This window comes from Balearica regulorum, chromosome 18 (assembly GCF_011004875.1).
Source record: "Balearica regulorum gibbericeps isolate bBalReg1 chromosome 18, bBalReg1.pri, whole genome shotgun sequence".
NCBI lineage: Eukaryota > Metazoa > Chordata > Aves > Gruiformes > Gruidae > Balearica > Balearica regulorum.
In genome coordinates, this window is record NC_046201.1 from 3,069,639 (window position 1) to 3,094,464 (window position 24,826).

The following is a 24,826-nucleotide window of genomic DNA, read 5'->3' on the forward strand; positions in this document are numbered from 1 at the left end:
GATACCACTTGGTAAGGGTAATAGAATAGATAACAGCAAAGCAAATGTGCCACCTCTCCCCACTCCTTTCACACTCAAAAGATGGTTTCCCTGCTATGAGAAACGCTTGCTCTCCTTATTAGACATTCACCTTTTGCCTGTTCCCTCCTGCCTATTTTTCCCCTGAAGGCTCTAGTCCTTCAAACGGGCTCCTGGTTATCATGAATCCCAGTGAAGGATATTTAGCAGATTTAGCCTCTGCCAAGACTCTTCTTTTCCTGTAGCAGATGTCATTCAAATAGCAGATGTATCAGTAGGAGCAGGCTCTTATCTGATAGAGGGAAGAGCCTGGCTGGAATTTAAACACTGAGCCAGGGAAAAGCCTAAAAGCTATCAAAGGGGACCTTAGCCCTCCTCACGTCGAATGGCAACACGCAGGATGCGGTGGCTGGGAGAGGCCCCTCTAGGCACAGCGGCTGGTTGTCCACCTGCTTCACCTCCATTTCCTCATTAAGGCTTCAGTACGTACAGCCAGGTGGAGAACGCAAACCAACACCTGTCACGGGAAGTCCCCTGCATTGAAAAATATTCCCTCTCAGATGGCCACACTCAGGACTGGTTTTAGAGTTAGTGACTGAGTTGAGGTTGGTCCTGTCGATGGTTACTGCACACGAAGCAGAGTTACTGCAGTCACAGAATTGGCAGGAGAGGGAAGCCAACTCCTGATATATTCTCCCCAACAAATGCATGCATCAGAGCAAGAACTATCCTTCTGGAGTGACTCTCTGCTGTGTCTGCCAGGCTGTTTTCCCCAAGTGTGACATACCCAGATCCCAAGAAAGAATTCAGCCCCAAACTACTGTCTCTTTCCAAAGCTGTGTTCCTGAAAACCACAGTTTAGCTATTTCTTTACCAGAAAGACCCACGATTTCCACACACAGCACCTCAGGTTCTAGCTCATGCCCAAAGCCCAAGGGGCCCCAATCTGCCAGAGCACAGATCCTGAGATCTGTAAGCTCTCTTGTGAGACTGGGCTTCACCAACACACAGAAGCTATTCCAGCCAGGGCAGCAGCTTGCTCTGGTCTTCCAGCCATGGCCATCGCTGTACTCAGCCACACCTGCTCTAAAGGCCACCAAAGGTTTTCACGCTGTAGTAGAGGACAAGAACTGTTTGTTTCTCCCACCTCTGCTAATTAAATAGCCATTGAGGGCAGCTAGCTGAAAGGAAGGTTGACCAATACGGTTGCAACAGTCAAGATACAAAAATAATTGTGTTGCCCAAGTCTCAGATGTTTCTGTGGCTCTGCTTTATCAAGGCTTCATTTTAAAACCAGCTCATGGTGATTACCCAAGCAGCAAACATCCAACTGTAGCAGTTGCTCAGAAACCGGTTTTTGAAATACAAGGCACTGACTCCCTGATTTTGTTGTTTGTTTTTAAACTTCTTCCTGCTCCACAACCCTGTTTTCCATCTGACATCCCTGTTTCAAAATCAAACTATACTGATCCGCAGGGACAGTCTCAGGACATCAAAAACCAGCTTTTCTGTTTCATTTTTGGGTTTTGTTAGAGCTTCTCACTAGCCCCCATGAATAGAAGATGTTTTCCTCCAAAACATGATGAATTTAAAATTATTCCCCTGCTGCCTTTGCAGTGTCTCCCACGTGCTCTGTGTCCTAGGGATGATCTGCCCTCAGCCTCGCTCCACGCTAATGCTGTTTTGAAGCTGTGTGGTTTTATACTTCCTCCCCAAAAATCAATCACCTTCACAGTTGCAGGTTTCAAACTCTATAGCAGGGGAATATTGCCGATGCTCAAAGGCCCACATGCTGCAAAGGGGGATTAATCTAGGCAGATGTATGTGTCCACATGGAATCTGCCTCATTTAGGTGGTTTTGCATGCGGCTCTTTTTCCAAAAGGCCTCTGGTGCGCATCAAGGGATCTAGGGCCAGTGACTTCAGCACTCACATGAGGATTACTCATCTAATTAGGGGGTTTGTAGACTCTGCCCCTGCATTTCTGTGCACTGTTCATGTCATTGTACTAACTTCTAGAACATTTGTCATCTAGCGACTGGCTCTAGGGTTTGTTTTTCTTTGTATTTTCCCTGGTAGATTTGACCTCACAAGGTAGCAGCGGCTTTCATCGCATGAGTGAAGCCGTTCTGCGTGCAAACGCAGTCAGTTTAGCGTGTAGATTTTGTAAAGGAAGAACCAGACCCTTCAGAGCGCTGCTCAGCCAAGGAGGCAGAGAGGAGGACTGCCTTTTTTCCGGGCAGCGGCGTCATCAGCCCTTTTCCTCGCATCACCGCGCCCTTCCCCGCCCCCCCCCGTCCCTAACGGCAGACCCGGCCCCCCCCCCCCCCCCCCAGCAGCCACTTGTTGCTGCCCTCCCCCCGTACCGCCGCTCAAGCCGCTGTAGGCAGCGATGAGCCCCCCCAGATGTGCTCCCCCCCAGATGTGCTCCCCCCCAACAGCTGCCCGGGCCCGTCTGATGCAACCACAACATCACCACGTGGCCACGCACAGCTGTTTCCCGCTGCCAGCCAATAGCAGCCGGCTCCGCTAACTCCGGAGGCGGGGCTGTCCCGCCCTCCCCTCGCGGATAGGTCGATAGACGAGTCCATCGGCGGGGAGGGTGGTCTCTCCGGCGAGGCGTCGGCCAATGGGAGGCGGCACCGCCCCTGGCCTCCGCCAGCGCCGCGGACCGGGCCGGGCCGGGGCCGGAGCGGGCCGAGCCGCCGCGCCCGCTCCATGGAGGCCGCGGCCGAGGCCCCGGGGGGCCCCGCGGCGCTCAGCTGCTTCTCCTACAACCAGGACTGCACGTAAGCGGAGCGGGCGCCGCGGAGCTGGGGGTGGGGGGGGGGCGACGGCAGCGCGGCGGCCGGGCGGGGCTGGTCACACAGCCCCCACGGGGGCCTGACAGCTCGGAGCGCGGCTGGCCTTACAGCGGCGGCCCCCCGTGGGGCTCCCCACACGGGTCCGGCTCCGGGCGAGGCTCTTCTCCCGACGGGGCTGGCCCCGCGGGATCCCCCGGGCCCCCACAAGGGCCTGCCGCCCCCCCCCCCCCCCCCCGGGGGGCACCTGGCTCTCGGTGGCCATCCTCAGGTGCCCCCGGGAGGCCAAGGGGCGCAGCAGGTTGAGGCGATGGCGGGCTTTGCGGCCCCAGCAGCTCGGGGAAGCTCTGTCTGGTGGGCGCAGCAGCGAGCGAGGGCTTCGTCTGCTGACCTGTCCTGTGGGCACTTCCTCGGTGGTCGAGTTGCCCAGGGCTCCGTGCCGAGAGCCTCACCCGGGCTTTGGTGAGCAGCCCGTGCCAAAGCGTGGCCCGACCACCACCTCAAGGCAACAGGGGGTTTCCGTGGAGCACCTTGCCCTTACACCGCCAATAACCTTTGGTTTACCTGCATTAAAGCCGATCGTTTATGAACCATTTCCGAGTGGGACAACAAACATCCTGAAGCAGTGAGCTGCACACGGTGTCTGGCAGTTGTAGCCCAGAGCCAAGATCAGCCCAGATCACGGAGTACAAGATAAGAATCACAGATACCAGCCTCACACCTGGAAATATCCTTACCTGTGCAGCACTGCTCTGTATTTACTGTGCCTGAACAAAGATGGCTTTGATGGGTGGCGATGTGCTGCTGACGTGAACCTGCTGGCCACTGCCGCCAGCACAAATGCTGTGCGTTGGTATTCTGGGCCAGCTGCTGATTTAAGACCTAGATGTTGCTGCTTACTATATCTGGAACTGAGCAGGGCCAGCGCTTGGCACAACTGCGCCTTGTGCTACGTGCCTGCACCCACTGCCATTAGCAGCGAGAGCAAAGCTTCTGCAGCCTTCACAAGTCAGTGTGGATGGATCAGCTCCTGCCTTAGGAAACAGCCCCCCTTTACGTCCCAACGGTCCTGACTGCAGCCTCCCAGGTAGATACACACCTGTTTGTTCCTCCAGCAGCCACAGGACCACATGAACAGATGATAAATTTGCTGTCTCGCAGGGATACTTGCCTTCTGTAGGCTGCAATAGCCTTAGATGGAAAGCAGGATTCTTGGGTTTGTTGCCTTACATGCTTTAGGTCAAGAGTAGAAACTGAAGTTGTGCCCTCGCAGGTCATTGTACCAGGAACTACTCACTTCCCCCATACGCCAGGACTCTTACTGTCACTGGAGGCCACAAGATCTAAACTAGCAAGGTTTTGTCTTGTTTTTGCAGCTCCCTGGCAATTGGAACCACAACTGGATACAAGCTCTTCTCCTTAAGTTCTGTGGAGCAACTAGACCAGGTCCATGAAAGCAGTAAGTCTCCTGTTCTGCTGCAGCACAATATCAGCCGACAGGCTTTACCTGCATTACTGCACTTCACTCTGCCTCGAGGGGGTGATTCTGCTCACTGCCATTGCACAGAGGGCATCATTTCTGCTGTACCCATCTCGGGAGAGAAGCAGTTCTGGTTATTGCCCTGTGCACAGCAGCCCTTAGAGTGAGCTGCAGCCTTGGAGAAGCTACTGAAGGGTCAGCAGTACTCTCAAGGGGGAAGGAGTCCCACAAGTTTAGTCCAGCCTGTTTTTCACTGCTGTCAGTCTGACAGCAACAGCTTGCCCTGCAAGCCAGCATTCAGAGGTAGTTTACTACAAACACATTTCAGATACGTGGACAGGAGACTGCAGTTATCCAGCATCTGTGCCGGGATTCAACTCACAGGCTTTTAGTCCAGCATGGTGTTTACAAGCAAAGATGTTTTTAACAGGTTTGCTGTGTAAGAAGGTTAGTCACTGCAGGCTTTCAGCTGTGCTCAGGGCAGCATGCAATGCACTTAACAGCCCCAGACAAGTCAGGCCTCACAGAGCATGTAAGTGTTTCAGCTGAGATGCACCAAAGATATCTCCACAGCTGGGAGATACTAGTCTCTCTCCACTGGTTATAGAGGAGCCTCAGCAACCAGACATAGCTGCATCATCTGGAACAAAGTCCAGGCCCTTTTCCTCTTTACCTTACATAGTAACTCAACTGTTATACAGCAGCAAGTCATAGAGTTATTTCAGTATTATTTAGGAGTTCAGATTGCCCCCAGAAGCAGACCAAGGCCAGAGAAAAACAGATTCTCTGCTGGTGACATACTCAAGGTGATGGGCTGAGACACAAGCAGTTGCTGTACCTCCGGAGCAGGACAGCCCAAGCACCGAGCACCATTCAGGACTATCTACACTAAGATTCATACTCCCTGATGATTTAGTTGCAGGTCCACCAGGACCATTGTAATGGTGCCTTTTCAACACAACAGGAGTCATCCCAAACATGGTCTCTGCAAGACATACCACACCACCATTCACCACAGCCATGCTACAGCTCTCCAGAGACCACAGCCCCAGTGACAGGGAGGGCTTAAACACATCAGCCTTCCCTAAGGAGGCCAAGAAAAATCAGATATCACGCAGAATAAACAGTGAGTTACACACAGCTTGTTCCTTACCTCAGTAAGCCTCAACTTGTTCACTCCCTCCAGGAAAGTCCCTGACCAAGTTGGGTGAGCTCCTCCTTATTATATCCCCTTCCCAAGGATTAGCTTCAGCTGGAGAGCCCTGCCCAGGAGAGGCACAACAGCAGTGTCAAAGGGGGCTGGCTTAAATTCTGCCTTCAGGGGAAGGTTCATTAACCCCTTCCTGCTCTGTCCTAAATATTTGTGTCAGGTATGAGAAATTTTTAACAAAAGCAGATGTCGAATACCTTAGCACTGAGCATCCCAACCCGATTCCTTCTCGAGTTGAGTCTTACTTGTTGCTGCAATCAAACCAACCATAAGCCAAGCTAAAGACTTTGTCTTGCTTTCTTTCTGTGCCCAGATGAAATCCCAGATGTTTACATCGTGGAGCGTCTGTTCTCCAGCAGCCTTGTGGTTGTGGTCAGTCATGCCAAGCCACAGCAAATGAATGTCTACCACTTCAAGAAAGGGACAGAGATCTGCAACTACAGCTATTCCAGTAACATACTGTCCATCCGGCTGAATCGTCAGGTAAGAGGCTGGGGAAGGAGGTTAGCCAGAGTTGTCCTGCTCTGGCTCTTTGCTGGTGTTGACTTTAGAGCCAGGACCCCGCTGGCAGCCTGGGTAGGTTTGTTCAGAGACTGAGGTGGGACTAGAGGGGTTGGTACCTGTCCTGTCCTACCAGCTCCACTTCAGGCTTAGTGACCTCTGACAGAGGAGCAGGATGGCCATGGAGATCATCTGCCACGCCAGTTTGCTTCAGTAAAATGAAGCTAAGTCCTTGTTTTTGTAGCAGTTACACAAAGGTTGTTATCTGCCTTCTTGCCTAATCAGCACGCAGCTCTGCCAAAAAAACACCTTTTCATCTTCCTCCCTCCCTTGGATTCCACATCCTGACTTCAGGCCCACCTCTGCCATCTTGGTTGCAAATGAGACCTTCAAAAGTGGTAACAAAACCCATGAGTAACTTGAACTCTGTGGATGAGGCGAAAGGCTGCTTCTCAAGTACTACTAGCGGCCTTGTTTTATTTTTAAGGGTACAGAAAGGTACACTCAGGCCACTTAGAAGAAGGCTTTTAGAATGTTATTCTCTGAACTGACACAGCCTCATGCAACCCTGAGCCCTTTTGGAGGATTTTAAGTCATCTTTTCTTTTTGTCCATAATTATTTTCAAAGTATATGCCATAAGAAGCAGAGGACATTTTACAATGAAGAAATAAGCAGTCTCTGTAATTGTATATAATCAACCTCTCCTCAGTTAGCAACAGTGAGTTCTGCACTAAGGCTCTCCCATAAGGAAACTCTGGGTTGAGTTTCCAGTAAAGCTGTGTTTGACCAGAAGTTCCTGTACTACAATTAAATCTGTCCTAAATTGATTTTTTTCACTTAAACTTACAACGGAGCTGGCAAAATAAGGACTTCCTTTGAATTGCAGATAGATATATATGTATAAAAATAAGCTGGGAGGTTCTGCTTAGGAGCTCTAGGAGATTAGTGTGAGAATAAAATAAGTTCCGGCTTTTACCCATTTTCCGGCTTTTACCCATTTTCCGGCTCTGGAGATTGCCTGAAGATGATGCACAGGCCCAGCTTTGCCTCCGCATTCTTTGGCCGCTGTATGAGCTTGAGTTCAAATCCTGGGCTGAGCTCATCCTCCAGCTGTAACGCAGACAAACCTGGAGAGATCTGAAGGTGCTAGAGATGCTTGGGTAGATAGTAGAAAAAATCACTGTTTCTTTCTACATTCAAGATTTAAACTGGTGGCAGTCAGGTTCTGCATGTGCTGTGACATTTGAGCCTTTTGCCTGGGCTTTTGCATCAAAGCTGTACTTCATTAAAAGGCTGTAGAAAGCCAAATCCCATACAAGGCGTTAACAGAGGAAAATGGTGGCAAATAAAACAGGAACAGGTCTCAAACAAATGGTGCGTGTTTCAATTTGATCTCTCTGAAAAAGTTCTTACTGTGCAAACAAGCGAGTCCCTCAGTTGTTGATCCATGGGAATTCTTTGTTCCAAGCTCGATTATAACTTTCAAGTGCGTTAAGGTAGATTGTGATTTGTCTCCAAGTGGGGAATAAGGCTGTGCTGTGGGACTGGTGAGAAGCTCTCCCACAGCCTCCCTGGGTTTTTATTCACTGCTGAAACCCATTCCTCACCTCAGCAGGGTTTGCACTGGCCTTAGCATGGGCTCCAGGGCTGCCCGGAGGGCAGGAGGCAGAGAACCAGCCCTCTCCAACTCGTGGTGAGCTTGTCCAGGCCTCCTTCACCTGTTCACCTCCCACCCCCATCACTTTCCTGGATTTTGTCCCTGTTGGTGCCAGCATCTCTTGCTGCAGCTCTGGCTGTTGCTTTGCCATCATCTGGAAACCTCCCTTCACCTGTACAGCAATAGCAGTGTGTTTTGCAGTTCTGGGAAAGCACATGGTGGCTTTGCTGAAATCAGCTGTATAAATATTACTCTGACGGTCTCTGCTAGCAAGTTGATGGCTGTTACTGTAGAAAAGGCAAAGTCTTCCTGGAAATGCAAAATGGCTCTGACACAGCCCCAGATGCTGTGGTTAGCAGGAATAGAAGTGGGAAAGAGTTTGATCCGAGAGTAATGGTGGAGCAAGGCAAAGATTTTCTAATGTGGGTGTTTCAAGTTAGTGACTAAGCTCCACATTTAGATACTAAATCAGTGGCCTCATTTCTAAAGAGGTGGAGGCTTCCTGTACATGGATTCGGGTGCTCCAACTTCAGGAGCCTGGATGGAGTCTGGCCTTACGTTTTTATTGGGAGGTTTTCAGCGCTTCTGGACAGTTGGCACTAACGTAGGTGGAGCTGCGTGCTTGCCGGGCTTAGAAATCACAACTCCTCAGCCAGATCCAAAGCCTGGTCCCAAAAAAAGCTCTATGCAAAATGCCTCCGTGGTAACATGTAGAAATCTGGACCAAGCTGAGACAGAAAGCTGAGCGGTCTCGGAGATGGTGGCCCAGCGCTAAGGTTATAACATTAGGCTCCTTTTTTCCTTTCTGCCTTTCCTCCCATCGCTCGGCAGCTCCTCTCTTCGTGGCTGCCTCTTGACTGGCTGGGTGGGTGGGTGTTCCTGACGAGTTTGGTAGAAGACGTACAGGCACATTAACTTGGAAATACCCTACCCATCTGCCAGGATGGTGTAAATACTTGGTGTGAAACACTAACCACTGCGACTGCCCCTGAACAAATGTTTCCTGGCCCAGATTTTATGCAATTCTGCTGCACAACTCAGGGCACATAAAGCAGAGTCTTGCCTGCTGATGCTGAATGGGAAAAGAAATATGAATTTGCTGAACAGATGCATTAGGTTTAGCAGTGGGAAGCCAATCACCTAAATGTTCAGTCCCAAATCAGGAAGAAGTCTGGGCAAGGGGCGTGTAGTCCTATCTTTAGGCATACTGACAGGCAGGATTGGCAGCCCCTCTGCTGTCTGGTCTTTATGATCAAAAAGTAATTTGCTATGAAAAAAAATTGCAAAGAAAAGCTCGGGGAGGAATGGATGGCAATCAGGCCCCCATGGATAGGGTATAACCCTGATGTGTCTTCCTGTTCCTGGGGTCTGAGGATGTGGAAGGTCAGCTCTTAGAGTAGCAGAGGGGTCCTGATGTTTCATCTGCTTTCTAAAGCAAGACCAGGTGCAGGCAGCTCTCGAAAGTAGAGTCATGCAAAAATCAAAGGCTGTCCAGTCAGAGGGGATGGAGAAGCAGAAGAGGTCATGTTTCTGTTACATTTCAGTGCGTGAGAAATTCCTGTTGAGTTTTTCTAACAGTGAAGATTTGGGTGTGTGAAATGTGGGAGCAGCAGACAGAGGCACCGTGCCCATGCTGGTGAGGTTCTGTGCATGTTCCTTGTGTCCTTGCAGAGGCTGGTTGTTTGCCTGGAGGAGTCAATTTACATCCATAACATTAAGGACATGAAGCTTTTGAAGACTATTCTGGATACACCTCCAAATACAACAGGTAAGCACAGAAAAACTGTGTGAAAGGGAGATACTAGCTCTGGCTGAGCTTTGTAGAGCCACAACACTCATGTTAGAATTGAAACCAGCCTGTGGTTTGTGTATCTTAATTCAGCTTCGGGAAGCTAGAAATGCGTGGAGGCAGGCAGTCGGGCTTGGGAGAGCACAAACCCTGCTCTGTCCTGAGCAGATGCATCGAAGGAGAGCAGAAATGGTCAGCGTGGTTTGAGTACACCTCCCGGGTTCAGTCCCTTCCTGTTCTCGCACGGGATGCCTGTGCACCTCACAGCTTCCCACAATGTGCCTTTATTCTCTTTCACAAGCAGAAAGCTGTAAGGCAGGCCAGGACTGCAAGTTTCCTTCCACATATAGGACAACTTGAAACTCTCCCTCCAGGGCTCCCTGCCCTTCCTTCACCATGCCCTACGTCAGTCCCGCAGCGTTTTTGCTCTCTGGACAAAGGAGCCCCACTTCCCTGCACTGCCGGTGTGAGTCAGCTCCGCAGCGTCACGCCGTGCTGCAGAGCTCGGCATTCCCTGCAGACCTGCGGTTAACCCAGGTTCTTTTGGCCGTGGACATGCGCTGCTCCACTAAGGTAGAAAGCTCCTGTGATTACTTACGGGCTTGGGGTCAGCTCCCAAAGTGATTAGCGCTGTGAAGATCAGCCAGGGCAGAAAACACCGCCAGGCACAGTGCTAATTCCCTGCCAGGGAGTTCTCAGGAGCCTGGGCTGCCACCTGATATTATTCCATATACGCTGCAAACCTAAGGGGCAGGGCAGGTTGCTGCAGAACAGATCCTCTCTGTGCAGCGCGGGGTGAATCTGGCTTTCCTGCTCATGGGAGAGGAGCTATTTTTAGCTGCGGATAGGGAAAGTTGGCCAGGCGCCTGCGGCAGCGCTGCCATATGTTGCTGTGATAGCCCGGTCGGTCGCAGGCTGCAGCATCGTTTCATGGGTTGTTGATCGGGAAGTTGCTGATGTGCTCACGCCTGGCTTCAGGGCTTTCAAGGGATGCTCTTCGGGCAGCTCCCCTGACCTACTTCAGATCTCAACAGATGGCCTCTCCATGTGGATTAAACATACTAAATACTGCAAATATAATTAAAGTTTAAAACCTTTTCGAGAAAGCCCAGCAGCAGCAGGAAGGGCAGGGATACCCAGGCCTGAAGCTGTTCTGCAGTGGGGCTGAACGATCAGGTCATGGTTTAAGAGCGACAGCAATCAGCGCTCACCAGGACAGGACTAGGCTGCTGCAGATCACAGGACTTCAGAGGGGCTTAATTTTTTAAAACCCTTTTACCACAGCAGCTGTCATTGAAATGAGCTGAGTGACAAGCGCTGTGCCACGCGTGCTCCCTTCATCCCTGGACCATCTGCTTTGGTCCCAAGCCTGACCTCGAGGGCAGCGTGTCCAAGAGGCCAAGGCAGTCCAGCCTCACCACTCTTTGCACAATCCTTTTTGGAGTGAGGATCTGTGCTGAGGGGGTGTAGGACCACACAGCAAGCGTGCCACCCCCCCAAAGCGTTCACCATGGGCACAGTGACATCAGTATGGTGAGGACTGGGATTTGCTGCACACCCACCAGCCAGTTGCAGTGAGAACCCCGGCTGTTCCTGGCCAGGACCTGGCTCCTGGTCCAGCCTCCTTCCCGCAGGAGATGAAAAATGCCCACGATGGGTGAGCCTGTTGTTTTTCACATGTGCTCAAACTCGTTGTTTTTCATGTGGCTCGTGTCAGGGACAGGATTTGCACCGAGGAGGTTGCAGTGCTCACGCTGATGTGCATGCTGTGAGGGCATGTCTCAGGGATGACTGCAGCTTTGGAAATCACCTTATGTGGCTCCCCTCAAGCCCCAGATCCACCTGGACCTGCTGGCTTGGGGGCAAGGCCAGGCTTCTTGGTTGCAGTAGCTTTTCTCCATGCTGCTCAAGGAAGCCGCCTGCGATGTGGCATTCCCAGACCTACCATCCTGAGCAGCACCAGCCCTCCTGAGCCTGCCACTGCATGCGGCGACCCTCGTCAGGGCTGCGGGGCTGCCCAGAGCAGAGGAGCATCTTCAAAGGCTTGATCCTTGTTCTTTGTGTGTCCCGGAGGTCAGCCCAGTACACTCACATCTGTGTTTTCCCCTGGCGTGGTTTCCCGTCCGCCTCTCCCAGCCAGGCACGGAGCAGAGGGAGCGGGTGACTCACACCAGCCGCTCAGAGCTTGCTTTGTTTAGCTTGAGCGTTCTCTAGATCCTCCACTTAGAGAAGTGCCTGGGCCAGGAGAAGACCATCCTGAACAGACACCCTCGCTCATCACGAACAAAGTCTCTGGGCTCTCTCTACCTTCCTCCTATCCCTCCCTCTTTGGGTGCTTTTAATTGCCTGCACTTTGCTGCTGCTGCGCCTCTTCTCTGCGGTGCGCGTCGTCCCTGGCATGATGTAAATGCCTTTGATTGATAGGGAGTGGATCCCTGCGGCCCCTGGCCGATCCTGTAGCTCCTGGCTCCGCTGCGGTCTCTTTGTTTAGTTATAAACAATGACCTAAAATGAGAGCTTCAGCCGATCCTTCCCCGCTGCTGGGCCTGGGCCAGGGCCATGTCCTGACACGACGGGTTGCACGGCATGTGTGCGCACGTCCGTGCATATACGTGCACGCGTGCGGGCATCCTGTTTGGGGAGTATGGCAGGGTCCCTGGCAGCCTTTAACCCCGCGGCTTCCTCCACACGTGGGACTAGGTGGGACCCCCTGGTGGGGGCCAGGAAGCTCAGGTCATGCTGAAGCCTTGAGTCGGATTTGGGAGGACTGTGAGCATGCGGATATGGTGCAGGAAGCAAGTGAGACTCGTTTCTGTATGTGACAGGATTCACTGGGATGGGTCCTCAGCCAGCAGCAGACATGCGAGACAGGAAGAGATGCTCTTTGCCGAGGTCACCTGGGGGACAGGCGGAGGGACACATCCATCCATCCCTCCCTCCCTCCCTGTCTCATCTCATAATTCCTGCTCACTTTGAAAGGGGTGTTTGGGAACCTTTATGCTCGTGTTGGCATAAAAGCAGATGGCTATGATGGGGAAGAATTCCCCCTGTGGTTAAAATTTAGCTACATTCAAGTTCTTTGTCAGCCGGAAACTCCCTGCACCACTGTGGCATTTGCTTTGTCTTTCTCTGCTTCCCTTTTCCCTTCAGAGAAAAAGGAAACAGCGCTGCCCAGCCCCACAGCCGCTGCCTTGCCTTGCCAGCCTTTGTACCGGGGCTGTGTCCACACTGCGCTGCTCATCTGAGCTTCTGACCCAGCACCTGCACTCCGCAAACATCTGGAGGTAGCCAGATGTGCCTGAACAGGAGTCCTGTTAGCCCTGAGACCAAGATGTCCCTTGCTGTCTTTCATGCACCCACTCTTGCCTTCTCAAAGGAGATGATTAAGGGGGAGAAGCCAAGAGTGTGCCCAAAAGCAGGACCTGGGCTCCTTCTGAGCAGGGTTTGGGGGAGAATGGTGGCTGGGAGAAGGGAGCCGTACTGTCCCATACCAGCAGGTGTCCCCATGGCCGAGGCATTGCCAGCACGCAGCCGGCGTGCGCCCGGTGCCGGACACTGCCCCAAAATGAGACAGAGCCTGAACCCCCTGTGGTGTCCATGGCTGCGTTTCTGCTTTCCATCCTCCACCAGCAAACAACCTCAGCTGTGTCCTTCTTGCCTTGCCAGGTCTGTGCGCTCTCTCAATCAACCACGCCAACTCCTACTTGGCTTATCCCGGCAGCGCGACCAGCGGAGAGATCGTGCTTTACGACGGAAATACTTTGGTAAGTGCGAAGCTCGCCCATTTGGATACGGCAGGGACTGAAAACAAACAGAACCACAGCAGAGCCAACAGGGCCTTTGGGAAGAGTGAATAAATACACTCCACCGAGCTAGACTGCAAGGGAATCGCCTGGGGCAGGCACGTCCCCTTGTTTGGACGCCATGAGAAGCAGACAACCTCTCTTGAGATCAGGACATCCATCTCCCAGTACAGGATCTTCAAGGAAACATGACCCATTACCCTGCAGCCAGAGGGCCGCTGCCAGGCTGACACAGGGGTTCCTATAGGGGGTTCCTATAGGGGCTTCAGCAGCATATCCCATGGGGGTGGTGGGACCAGGGTGGCTCAGGGAGGGCTGGAGCTGCTCCAGGCACGGCGCAGGACCTGGAGCAGCTGCCTTGCCACCCCACAGGCTGGAAGGGATGCCAGACCCGAAGTCACGGAGAGGGTGAGGTGTCCAAAGCCCCCCTCAGGAAATCTGTCCCTGGCTGGAAGCAGGGTCATGATTATCTGCTGTTTGTGGCAGGGCTTTGGATTACATAAGGCTGCCGCTCTGTACGTGCAGGGGGAGCTAAGGATCTGCAGCAGGGGAGGAGCAGAGCAGAAGGGGAAAACACGCTGCTGCTGTGAGAGATACTAGTGAGGGCCTGGGCTCCCTGCAGGCATCAGGGTGGTGTCGCTGCAGCAGGATTTGCTGTACAGCTGAGCTAATTGCAGGGAGGCCAGCTCTGTCTCTGCACGAAGAAATGCCAGGCTTCAGAGACGGCGCAGTCCCGATCCCACAGCCTGGAGAGGTGGGGAGCTGAGGACCTCTGCCCCTGAAATAAGCTTTCTGTAATCACAGTGGCCCTAGTAGGTGGGAAGTGAGCTCAAGGCAGGGCAAAGATAAGAAATGCTGAGGATGTTGAAGGGATACCATAAGCGCGATATGATCCCGTGAATCCGTATCGGCAGGCCTGGGTAGGTGCAAGGCAGGGAACGCCCTGCCGTTACACAGTCCGGGGAGCAACGTGTGTCTCCATTCACATTACCTTCTACCCCACAGAAAACAGCCTGCACGATTCCTGCCCATGACGGGCCTCTGGCTGCTCTCGCCTTCAACTCCACCGGCTCGAAGTTGGCAAGTGCTTCCGAAAAAGTGAGTGAGTGCTGCTGTGAGCACCCTCCCTGCTGCCTGTGCTCTCTGCCTGCAGCTGTCAGGGGGCGTCCCAGCCAGCTCGGCTGCCTGGAGCATGGAGAGCTCTGAGCTGCCTGTTCTCAAACACAGCCAGCACAGGAGGGGCACTAAAAGGACTCTTGACTTGTAAGAGGCCAGTGTATCGGGTTCAGCTGGCAAACAGGAGGGGCCTTTGCACGTCCTGAGTTTCCTGGGTGTGTCAGAGAAAGGGCTCGTGCTCTTTGCCCTGCTCCTGCGTGATCTTTCCATTTGCATTTTTTGCAGGGCACAGTCATTCGTGTATTTTCCATTCCTGGTGGGCAAAAGCTCTATGAATTCCGGCGAGGGATGAAAAGGTCAGTTCATTCTTCTGTTGGTGACAAGTACACAGAGGGCTCCCGGAGCAGAAATGTAAACACAGGGATAGGGCAACAACAGATCCTGGTGGCTTTGGCATCTTTTGCAGAAAGAAAACAAGAGCAGGCGTATCAGATAGAAATGTCATTGTGCCAGACAGCCACACTGCGCCCAGCTGCCTCCGGCAAGTTTAGTGATTCAATTCAGTGTGTCACAGAACAGGCAATCGCAGAGAACAGAGGTAGATTCTGTCCATTTACTCTGTCCTTTCTTGTTTCTTACTTGAAATAATGAAGTCCCCAAAGTTATCAGCCCAACTCTTGCCCTCTCAAAGGAGGTGTTTCAAAGCTACTAAGTCACTTGTGCAGAGCCCAAGTCTCGATGGCAGGGATGGGCTGTTGCTGCCCTTCTCCAGGCTCCCTCAAATGTTTTCAGATCTTTTCCTGCCTTTTCCCTCTTCCCCATCCCCGACCTCCCTGTCACCCACTTCTGCAAGGACAAAAACTGCTGTGACCGAGACACCCTGGCCCTGCTGAGCCTGCGCAGGAGGAGATGCTGCATGTATCTGGCTACCCAGCACTTTGGATATCCTCCCTAGCCTTTGCAGTACCAGAAGCTTTAGCTGCTGTAGCGAGGGCAGTGCAGATGTTCACTCCACAGACAGCTCTGTGAGCAAGGACATTTCCACCTCTGGCTGTTTGTCACTACCTGAGGCTACCCCCAGCTATGCTGGGCGAAGGGATTAGGGAAATGCTAGTCAGTCAGCCAGGCAGCCTGCTCCTCGCTGTGTATGGGTCTCCTTCCTCCCCATCCTCTTCTCTGTAAGCAAAACCGAGCAGTTCCCTTTGAACAGTACGCCACAAAGTGACTGGTCCTGTCTTTGCTTGGCTCTAGGTATGTGAACATCAGCTCTCTGGTCTTCAGCATGGATTCCCAGTTCCTCTGTGCTTCCAGCAACACGGAGACCGTGCACATCTTTAAACTGGAGCATCTCTCTGACAGGTGAGGGGGTGAGCCTGGGTTAACCTGGGTTAACCCCTGCGCCAGGGGTTTCTCTGCTTCAGACGTCTGCCTTTATGCAGCTGGCCTCCATTTCCTCACCACGTACTCTCCGTGAGCAATACCAGCTGCAAACTGTCTCTTTGGCTTTGTGTCCCGAGGGGCTCACTCCTTGGAAAAGCTCCACACTGCATCCCTGCTGTCAGCCTCTCCAGGCCTGCGCTGGGTTCGTTAGCTGCCACTGTCCCTTGCCTCCTTCCCAGGCATGCAGCTAGGCTAGTGCACAATGTGTGCAGGTGCCCCAAAGAAAGCCTTCACGTATCTGAGATCAGGATCATTCTGGCTGTTCCTGCTCTGTTTTGTCGCGGCTGACTGTGGTAGCCCCACTGATGCTGCTTTGTGACCCCCTCAGCCGGTCAGAAGAGCCTCCAACCTGGAGCGGTTACATGGGAAAGATGTTCCAGGCTGCTACCAACTACCTCCCTGCTCAGGTATCGGGCATGATGAACCAGGATCGAGCCTTTGCCACTGTCCGCCTGAACATCTCTGGACAAAGGAACATCTGCACCCTCTCCACGTATGTGTTTTCCTCTGCGTCCCCTCTGCCACGCCAGCCTGTGAGCAGACACAGCTATCTCTGCAGAACACCACGACTGCTCCCCCTTATCTTGCACCCATGCCTGTGGAGCACGCAGTGGGGGTGCGTGCCGTATCTGTGTGCAAGTGCAGATGTGTTTGGGCTTTTCTCTTTAGGATTCAGAAGCTGCCTCGACTCTTGGTGACTACGTCAGATGGACATCTCTATATCTATAACTTGGACCCCCAAGATGGAGGGGAGTGTGTCTTAATTAAGAAACACAGGTAACTATACCTCCAGACACATCTGATACAGAGGTTGATCTTTTAAAAAATCAAGGGAAATTTCACCTGATTGATAGCACAAAATGGAGCTGTAGGAGCAAGAACGTTAGAACTGACTTTGGGATTTTAGCTGCCTGATCCGACAGACATGGGTGGGAAGCATGTCAGCAGGCAGGGACGTGGGGCTTCTTGCAGAAGAAACCAGAGACTTCTCAGATCCCTCAGCAGTGGTGGGACATCTCAGCTTAGACAGCAGAGGTGGGCAGGCTGTGCTTTGGGCGATGCCTCCAGCAGCAGAGCGCTGACCACCACGGTGGCGGGAGAGCAGAGCACCTTCTCCAGGCATGAGTGGGTGCTGGAGAACTGACTTTGGGGGTAGGATGGTGTGGAGCGACGCAGGGAGCTTCCGTAAACAAAAACCCGCACAGATGCACGCCTGCAGGCATGCAGTGCCAAAGCAGAGTCTTCCGTGCTGCTGTTCAGTTTGTATGCAAATGTGATTAAGCACGTAACCCCCCCCCACGCACATCTGGGCTACTTGGCTGCAGATGTGAAGCCTTTGGGGTGGGGTGCGATGTAACATGTGCTCTAAGCCGGGAGGTGGCTGACAGCCAGGAAAATGCCAGCAGTTTTTTGAAAAGCCACAAACCCACGGCACTTCAAAGCTGCGCTGTCCAGCATGCTCCGGCCGCCCCACCGCCTTCAGACACCGCTGACGCCCGCCTGCTCCCGTCCCGAAGTGGCCGTCCAGAGCTGGCAAGCCAGCTTTGTATGTGGGTTCCTCTTAGCATCAGAGGACTGAAAAGGGCCCTTGGGTCATGAGTTACGTTACATCATACTGTATCTCTGCTCAAACTCCATCCTAAACTAGCCAGTGCTGCTTTTCCCATCTAGTCCGCTCCTGTTGGAAGCCCTTTGGAGCCCCCTCTGTGATTAGAAACACTGTTTGCCTTTGTAACCTAAAGCTTTTGTGGTCAATCTGTTCCCTTCTATTCTCATGCCAGCATTGTCCTCTAGCCAAAGTAGTGCTTTCCCTATCTTCTGCTTCCCCCCTGCTTTACTTGTCGAGCACAATGTTCTCCTCTGCAGTGCTGCTAGGGCTGCAGGCAGTGCCTGTGTGCGGCAGTGCGGATGGGTGATGTGCTTCCAGGAGACACGGATGCGTGTACTTGTCTTAGCCGGTGCTGGGGGAGAAATGGTTGGGATCAGAACTAACTCTTCTCCCCTCTCTTGCTGCTGTACAATTAGTCTGCTTGGCTCAGGAAAGATGGAGGAGAACAAAGAAAATGACCTTCGGCCTCCATTACCTCAATCTTATGCAGCAACTGTAGCCAGACAAAGTACAGTGCCTTCAACTTCGACCATGCCAGGTAAGCATCACATCTGCCCTTCCTTGGGCAGAAGCAAGAAAGCAACCTTGGGCAAAGTGGAAAGTCTCCCAACTTCCAAGGGTTCAACCAGAAACACCACTTGGGCAGTGCAGGCTGGGGGACCAGGACTCTCTGGAGCTCACACGCGTCATCCCCTGCCCCAAAACCAGGCCAGGTGTTTTCTGCTCTGTTTCCCGGGACCCCTTCCCAGCGCTTCTCCTCCTTGTGCAGAGCTGCACCGCAGCCGGGCCCGCCGGCAGAGCAGTAACCACATCCAAGCTTCACAGTTTGTCAGACAGCCGCCGCTGCCAGGACGGTTTCCAGGAGCTGAAAGTCAGATCTCACTATTTTTGTGGCAAGACCACTATGGCTTCTCCTAAATCTGTTATACCTTACCCTAACAAAGCTAGCACTAAATTGTTGCAGGAGAAGGCTGGGTGACTATCTCATTATATTCCCGAGCCTAAAGGTCCGCATACAGATGTGGATCTTATTCTGGAATTGGTGCTTACATTCATGGTGGGAGGAGAAAAGCTTCTGCCACAGGAGCTAGCCTGTAGTCCGTTCCCTAATCTGTCGTGTCGATGGAGATATCTTTTCCTTCCACAGACCACAGAGCTCTGCCAAAAAGCCAGAGAAGGCAGCTCTCTGCTAAAAGGATATCGACGTAGTGTCTCCGCTGTTTGTTTCCAGCCTCCTTCTATCCATTTGTCCATAACGTTTTGTATTTTCGCTTGGACAGGTTATTCGGAGGACGGTGGTGCCCTGCGAGGAGAGGTTATCCCAGAGCATGAGTTTGCAACTGGACCAGTGTGTCTTGATGACGAGAATGAGTTTCCTCCTGTGAGCATTCGGGACCCCTAAAACTGCAATTCAGCCCTCATGCTAAGAAGAAAGTATTAACCTCTTACAGAAGAGATACTGTTGCCCCCACCTTGTCCCAGCTCACTGGGAAGCCTAAAATAACTAATCAAGTTATAGGGACAGTGCCAGGAAAATTACACCCCCCCCCCCTAAATGGCAGCTGGGGATGGGGCAAAGATGATCAAACCTAATAATTAGAGATGGATCTGAACAAACTAGTTGAATGAAGTGCAGATGTGGAATGACGTTCAGATCCAGATCTGACCTTTGTGCCTTGCGCAGATTTCTAGTATTACTAGGAATAGCTTTAATTTGAACAGTACCATCATTTAGAAATAAAAACTTAGTACTCCCTCTTGCATTTACAGTCAGTTGTATTAGTTTATGGAATGCAACTGGGACATACCTGAACCTCACCAGTCTTTTCATTTCCAAGCTAACTGAAAAGGAAACAAAGATGAAAGGTATAACCGTTTTAAACCGGTTTACGATTTTTATATGACACTTTCTCAGTTACCATTGGAAGAAGATACTGGCTTTTTAAAATCTAACTTAAGCCTGGCAGTGTCTCTCCTGATCCTCTTGCTATTACAAACACATTTATCATGTTAAGTATTAACCCCTAAATGGACAGATGTTGGTACCGTGCTGTGATCTGGTTGTAATCAGCGGTGTCTTCATAATCGTAATGCATTCATACGGCAGAATATTGTAATGGATTTCCAGTTGTAGGCTTGGCAGACTTTTGAATCCCTTACTCCATTTTTACATATCCTGCTGTTTGAGTTTTGCCTGAGAAGGAGGAAATAGAAACTTTATCGGGATCCCAGGATTTGTTCCTGGGAGGAACAGAGGCTGACCTCTGTGAGGCACTTTCTGTTAGCTGTTGCAAAGTGTTCCTTAGATAAAAGGTGACTAGCTCATGACTCCCTCTGAAACAACACTACCTAAACCCAGCTCTTCAAGTTGCGTTAACCTCAGACCAATTCTCTTTTGTTACCTGTACTCTAACCTGTTGCAAACTGACAACAAGAGTTTTCTAGTTCTCCGACTCCGTTACCCAAGCAGGGTATTTAAAACATCTGGTCAGAGTTGTGTGGCAGCGGAGAAGCTGGTGGCCCAGGCCCCTGGAAGGAGCAGCAGGGCCAGAGAGAAATCCTTTGCTTCCTTCTGATGAACCTGCTCTTGAACATGTGGTTTGGGGACAAGCAAATGCCAGCAAGCAGGAATCATGCTGCTCCTGAATGAGCCTTCCTGCTGGGACTATGCCGTAGAAGAGCAGCCCCAAACCCCTGCTGTACAACAGCAGGTGCTTTATTAAATGAACTTTCATCTGTCAAAATCCTGTGCTGTAATTAGCCTGACAGCAACTTACATGTGTAATGTTAGGGAGGAGGTGGTGTGGGAGGGAAGGCGCTTTCCAAAAATACTCCCTGATACGGTGGTTTAGCAATTGGAGCTTCCAGGTGAAGTGTCTGCAGGTAGGACTGCGGGTTTGCCCCTCCGTTGCTGACAGTTATGTGTTTTGCATCTTGTCTACCAGCTAGTGTGGCACTGGCTCCCGCCGCGTGAGTGCATAAGGAGAGTTGGTCGGGATGTTTTGATGCTCTGAATTTCACTGAACTTTGCTGTTTTCTCAAGCGAGATGTTCGGTCTCAGTGACGCGTTCGAGGGGGGTTTCAGGCATCGGTCACTTCTGTGTTGAGAAGGAGGGAGAGAAAAACCTGACCTTATCCAACAAAAATGTTTTGACAGCATTCTGCTTTGCGGAAACATGGGAAGAGTTTTGTTTGTTTTCCAGTGTGCAACAAAAAGACATTTAAAAACCTCAAAACTTGTGACAAAATGGAATATTCACCCGCAGCCCACGCCACGAGTACGGCTTTGAACTTAGACATACTTCTGGAGAAGGAGCAGTGCTCAGACCCAGCAGTTCCTCTCCATTTTGAAACATCTTGCCTTCCCCTGACCTCAAGCAAGACTTCAGACGTTCAGCTGTTAAGAGCAAGGAAAAGCAGCTTCAGTCTAACATAAAATCTGTTGCCAATTGTCGAAAACTGCCTCTTCGTTAAACAGAAGGAGGGACAGATCGGAGAAGAGATGGGAAGCCCAAGGAGGGCTCGTAAGAAGTGGCCTCAACAAGAGTGAACGTGGATGTTCCTACTGAGTGTGCCAGGACTGCTGAAGGATCCTGCGGCAAGAGGTTAAACAAGTCCAATTACATCTCTTCCTTGCGCTGATGGGGTGGATTAGGCGCTTTCAGGTCTGCTCTTGATCCTACACAGCAAGGACTCAGGTGTTATTGAGATGGACAGGAGGCTAAAGCCTCCAGTGAAGAGAAGGTGCCATGCCTGAGAGGTGCTGGGAGGAGGCTGCATCGTCTTGCTCTGCCTGGTCAGAAGGCTTTGTGGGACGGGAAGAGCAAACCCAGCTCTGGCTGCAAATGGTTGCGGTGATTATAGCTGTTTTCTGGTTACCTGCCTACACGGCTGCCACTTTTCTGTGGGTTTATCAGTGTCTGTGAGGTTTCCAGCGGTGCTGGGAGCTGTTGGTGTTTGCTTCGGGCCAGGCAGGGCACCGCTTGGCCAGCTCCGCTCTCCCCACCAAGGCACGGCCAGAACAGTTTTGGGGTAGTGCCGTGAGGTTTGACAAATCCTACAGGATACAGCAAGCAAGATGGCCTGTGGACCCGAGGAATGCACACCAGGGGATCTCTCCTAAAACGTCTGAGATTTCTTTCAGCAGATTGCTCGGTGCTTTTCCAGGCATACATGATCCGTCCTGCATTTGGCTGCACGCTGAAGCTTGTCAGCTTGGGGACCAGCGTTGATGTGAAGGGTTTATCAGGAGAGCCAGTTCATTAAGTCAGGATAGATTGCGTACAGCAGTCAGCTCTTCAAAGACAGCTTCCCCTCACTGATGCACTGATAGTCTTAAAAACCATCTCTTTCACATCGATTTTTGGCTACCTCCAAAACTGTTTGGGCAGCTTGCCTGTGCTGCCAAAGGATGCTGCTGCCTGTGCGTGTCTGTGGCTCCTGCCTGCAGCTTTCATTATGGGGTGCGCAGGGTGGAGTAACGCCCCCGGCAGTGAGCAGCAGTGCTCAGCAGCTCCTCGCTGCAGCTCCCGCTCCTACCTGCTCCCTGAAAGGATGGGCAGGACCATGAGCTCCAGCAGCCTGTGCACCACGGCCGCCCTCCACAGCACAATGTCCCCACCCTGGCAGCGCTGCTGTCTGCAGGGGGGAGAAATGCTTCCCCAGATCGGTGCCCCCGCCTCGGGTCCACACACATCCCTCCTGCTCCAAACCACGCATCTCAATACAAGCAGCCAGGTTGCAGACGCATCTTTGGCTCCGTGGGACCGGTATTTGCCCAAGTTCTTCCTCGCTGTTTGCTGGATGGTGTTTCACTTGTTCTGTTGAGCAGATAGGCGACGCTCAAGATTTTAAGTGTTTTGGGGTTTTTTAACAGCTGTCTGTTAGCAAAGGAGAGGCAGTAGATTTTGCAGTAGAGCTCTACTAGTAATCGTGTTTCACAGGGAATGAGCAAGTTTGGCAGAACCTGACTGGCCTCTTCTTCCTCATGGCAGCTGTGCATTTTGGGCAGCTGGGACTTGCAGGATTAAGCCCAGCTTATCAGTACGTTATCTTGGGAAACATGCAATCGAGTGCCAACGTCTTGTGCCTCAAAACCAGGCAAGTGATGGTCCCAAAGCCCATGGAGACAGATCCCTGGAGGAGGAGCTGGCACAGACCGTCCTGCGGCTGGGGCTGTGGGGATGGCATCCGTACGGCAGGGGGATGCAGGTCAAGTCTGACAAGGCTGGAGCTGATGAAGGGGAGACCTTGGCTGATGGTTCGTGTCCGCAGAGGCACCCGCAGCTCTGCCCAAGCCTCATCCAGCAGCAGGTGCACATCCTGCCCCAGGGTCTCCAGCCTCGTCCCGTGGCTGAGTAGCTGATGTGCATGGTTCAGGGTCCTCGCTGCTGCCTGCTTCTTCTATGCTCCTGCTTTACTCTTTCACTCAAAGGTTTTGCTGATACTTAGGCGAGGCTTCCCCTCACTTAATGCAGTCTAACCTGCAGATGTTTAACTCTGGGCTCCATCTGGAGACCCTGGAGAGACATGGTGAAGCACGGCACGCACCTTTCCCCTCCCGCCGTGCCAGGAGCTGAACTTTCGGGAGGACTTAGCCAGGCAAACGGACCTCACCCCCAGTAACTGAACTCCTACAGGCACGGCTGTGCACAGCCCAATGCCAGCTAGAGGCAAGACACACTTATCACCAAGCCAGATGGTTCCTGTTCCCAGGACTGTAAATTTGGGGAGGGGGAGAATAAATAAATAAACTGCTCACAAGTTGCCTTTGAATGGAAAGTAAAACACTGCAGGACATCCCTCCCCCTTCTCCTCCCATGTGCGTAAAACCAACTTGAAACACACCCTGTTGCTGGGAAAAGTAAGGCCGTTCTGTTTTGATTTTGGTAGATAATCTTGTGCCGTGGAGGTCAGCCGGGCAAAGCGAAGAGGTCATGATGAGAAGCAAACATCCGCGCTTAGGACAGCTGCTGGGAAGTGCTTTGGAAAAGCCAGGAATTTCGAAGAACAGATTTGTGAGTCCCCAAGATGAGAAAAAAAAAAAAACCCAAATCCAAGGTGGGCCACTGCTTTCTCCTACGGTATGTTTAAGTGAATACCCGGCCCCACTAGCCCCTTGTTTTAATTTGTGTCTGAGTGGGGTGTTAATGTACTGTATGCACATCACTATATTTAACAAACTATATGTTAGAACGACAATGTAAATGCTAATTTAATCAGATTTGTATGTAACCAGAATTTTATATACCCATTTGTCCCTTTTCTAATTTATGCTGGTTTATGTGTATAAATGTACTTATAGGAAGGTATATTAAACTTATGTCTTTGTACAGTATATACATACTATTTTACCCAGGCAAAGTATTTTTGCAGTGATATTAGAGAAGATGCCATTTGCTATGTTTAACGACAGAATAAAGTCACGGTCTGTCCCTGGCAGCTCGCTGCCCGCGCTCCTGCTGTTCTTTGTGGGGCCCTAAAGATGTCAGTCTTGATTAAGTTTTATGAGTGGGAGAGTGGGTTTGGGGGGCTGGTGCGAGGACAGCTGCTTCCACCTGACCCACCAGGCCAAGTTCACACAAATCCACTCGTGGCTTGTCCAAAGAAAAATCTGGGTGCGTAAATCGGAGTCCAAAATTGTTTCAGAAAACCCACACTCAGCTGCTGAGAAATCTCGGTGGTTTCTCAAGTTTCAGTTGCACCTTCGATTTTGCCTTTGCAGCTCCCCAGGCTTTTGCATTTGCCCAGAAATGGCCCTACGAGAGCTCTTTCGCCCCATCTGCCTCCCTGGCATCGCACTGGGACAGGCAGGAGCAGCTTCTCTGCCCGGCCCCTGATCTGCTGGGAGGCCTTGGGGCAGGGAGCTCTCCTTGACCTCCCTAAAAAAACACAAACCAGTTACACCATTGGTCTTCCTATGCAAAGGGGAGCAGCTACCCCAGCTTGGCACTGCACACCTCTCCCCCACACCTTCCCAAAAAAAGCCTTTTCCAAGCACTGGGACTTGGGTGTGTGTGTCAGGGCAGTGCCTGACCTCTGCTGTGGCAATGCAAAGCAGCCGCAGGACGAGCCGAGCATCCTGTGCGCGAGGGCAGCAGCCAGGAAGAGCCCAGGTCCCTCCTTCTTTTGCAGTTGGGTATTTAACGTAACCCCGTTAATAAACCTCGCTTGGCAGCTGGCAGGGCAGGTGCTCCATTTCCCAGAGCATTCACCTTGTGCTGGCCGGGAATTTTCTCTCTGCAGCCACAGACTTCCAGGGTCTCAGCACCAGCAGGGACGTTTGCTCAGAGGCTGTGGGCCCCGTCCTCCCCTGCCCTGTGCTCCCACCAGCCACTCCTGTAAGGTCCATTTTAGGGGAAAGCCAAATGAATTTCCCAGAGGAATTCTCTCCCAAAGGCAG

General features: G+C 51.9%; 2 protein-coding genes across 2 annotated transcripts in view; one reads left to right on the forward strand and one right to left on the reverse strand.

Annotated features, from left to right (window-relative positions):
* The first annotated feature begins 2,649 nt into the window (after positions 1-2,649).
* On the forward strand, positions 2,650-23,865 carry WIPI1 (WD repeat domain, phosphoinositide interacting 1). The gene is made up of 13 exons (XM_075770265.1): positions 2,650-2,806; positions 4,195-4,277; positions 5,822-5,991; positions 9,339-9,435; positions 13,123-13,220; positions 14,265-14,357; positions 14,661-14,731; positions 15,627-15,734; positions 16,144-16,308; positions 16,485-16,592; positions 17,841-17,962; positions 18,705-18,805; positions 23,317-23,865. Exons 1-13 carry the CDS (start codon positions 2,736-2,738, stop codon positions 23,362-23,364), a joined length of 1,335 nt encoding a protein of 444 aa, XP_075626380.1. The 5' UTR covers positions 2,650-2,735; the 3' UTR covers positions 23,365-23,865.
* The window catches only part of ARSG (arylsulfatase G), a 41,062-nt gene continuing 39,852 nt past the window's right edge, over positions 23,617-24,826 (reverse strand). The window contains exon 13 of the transcript XR_012838206.1: positions 23,617-24,762. The gene's annotated coding sequence lies outside the window, so the exon portion shown is untranslated. The remainder of the gene's footprint in view (positions 24,763-24,826) is intronic.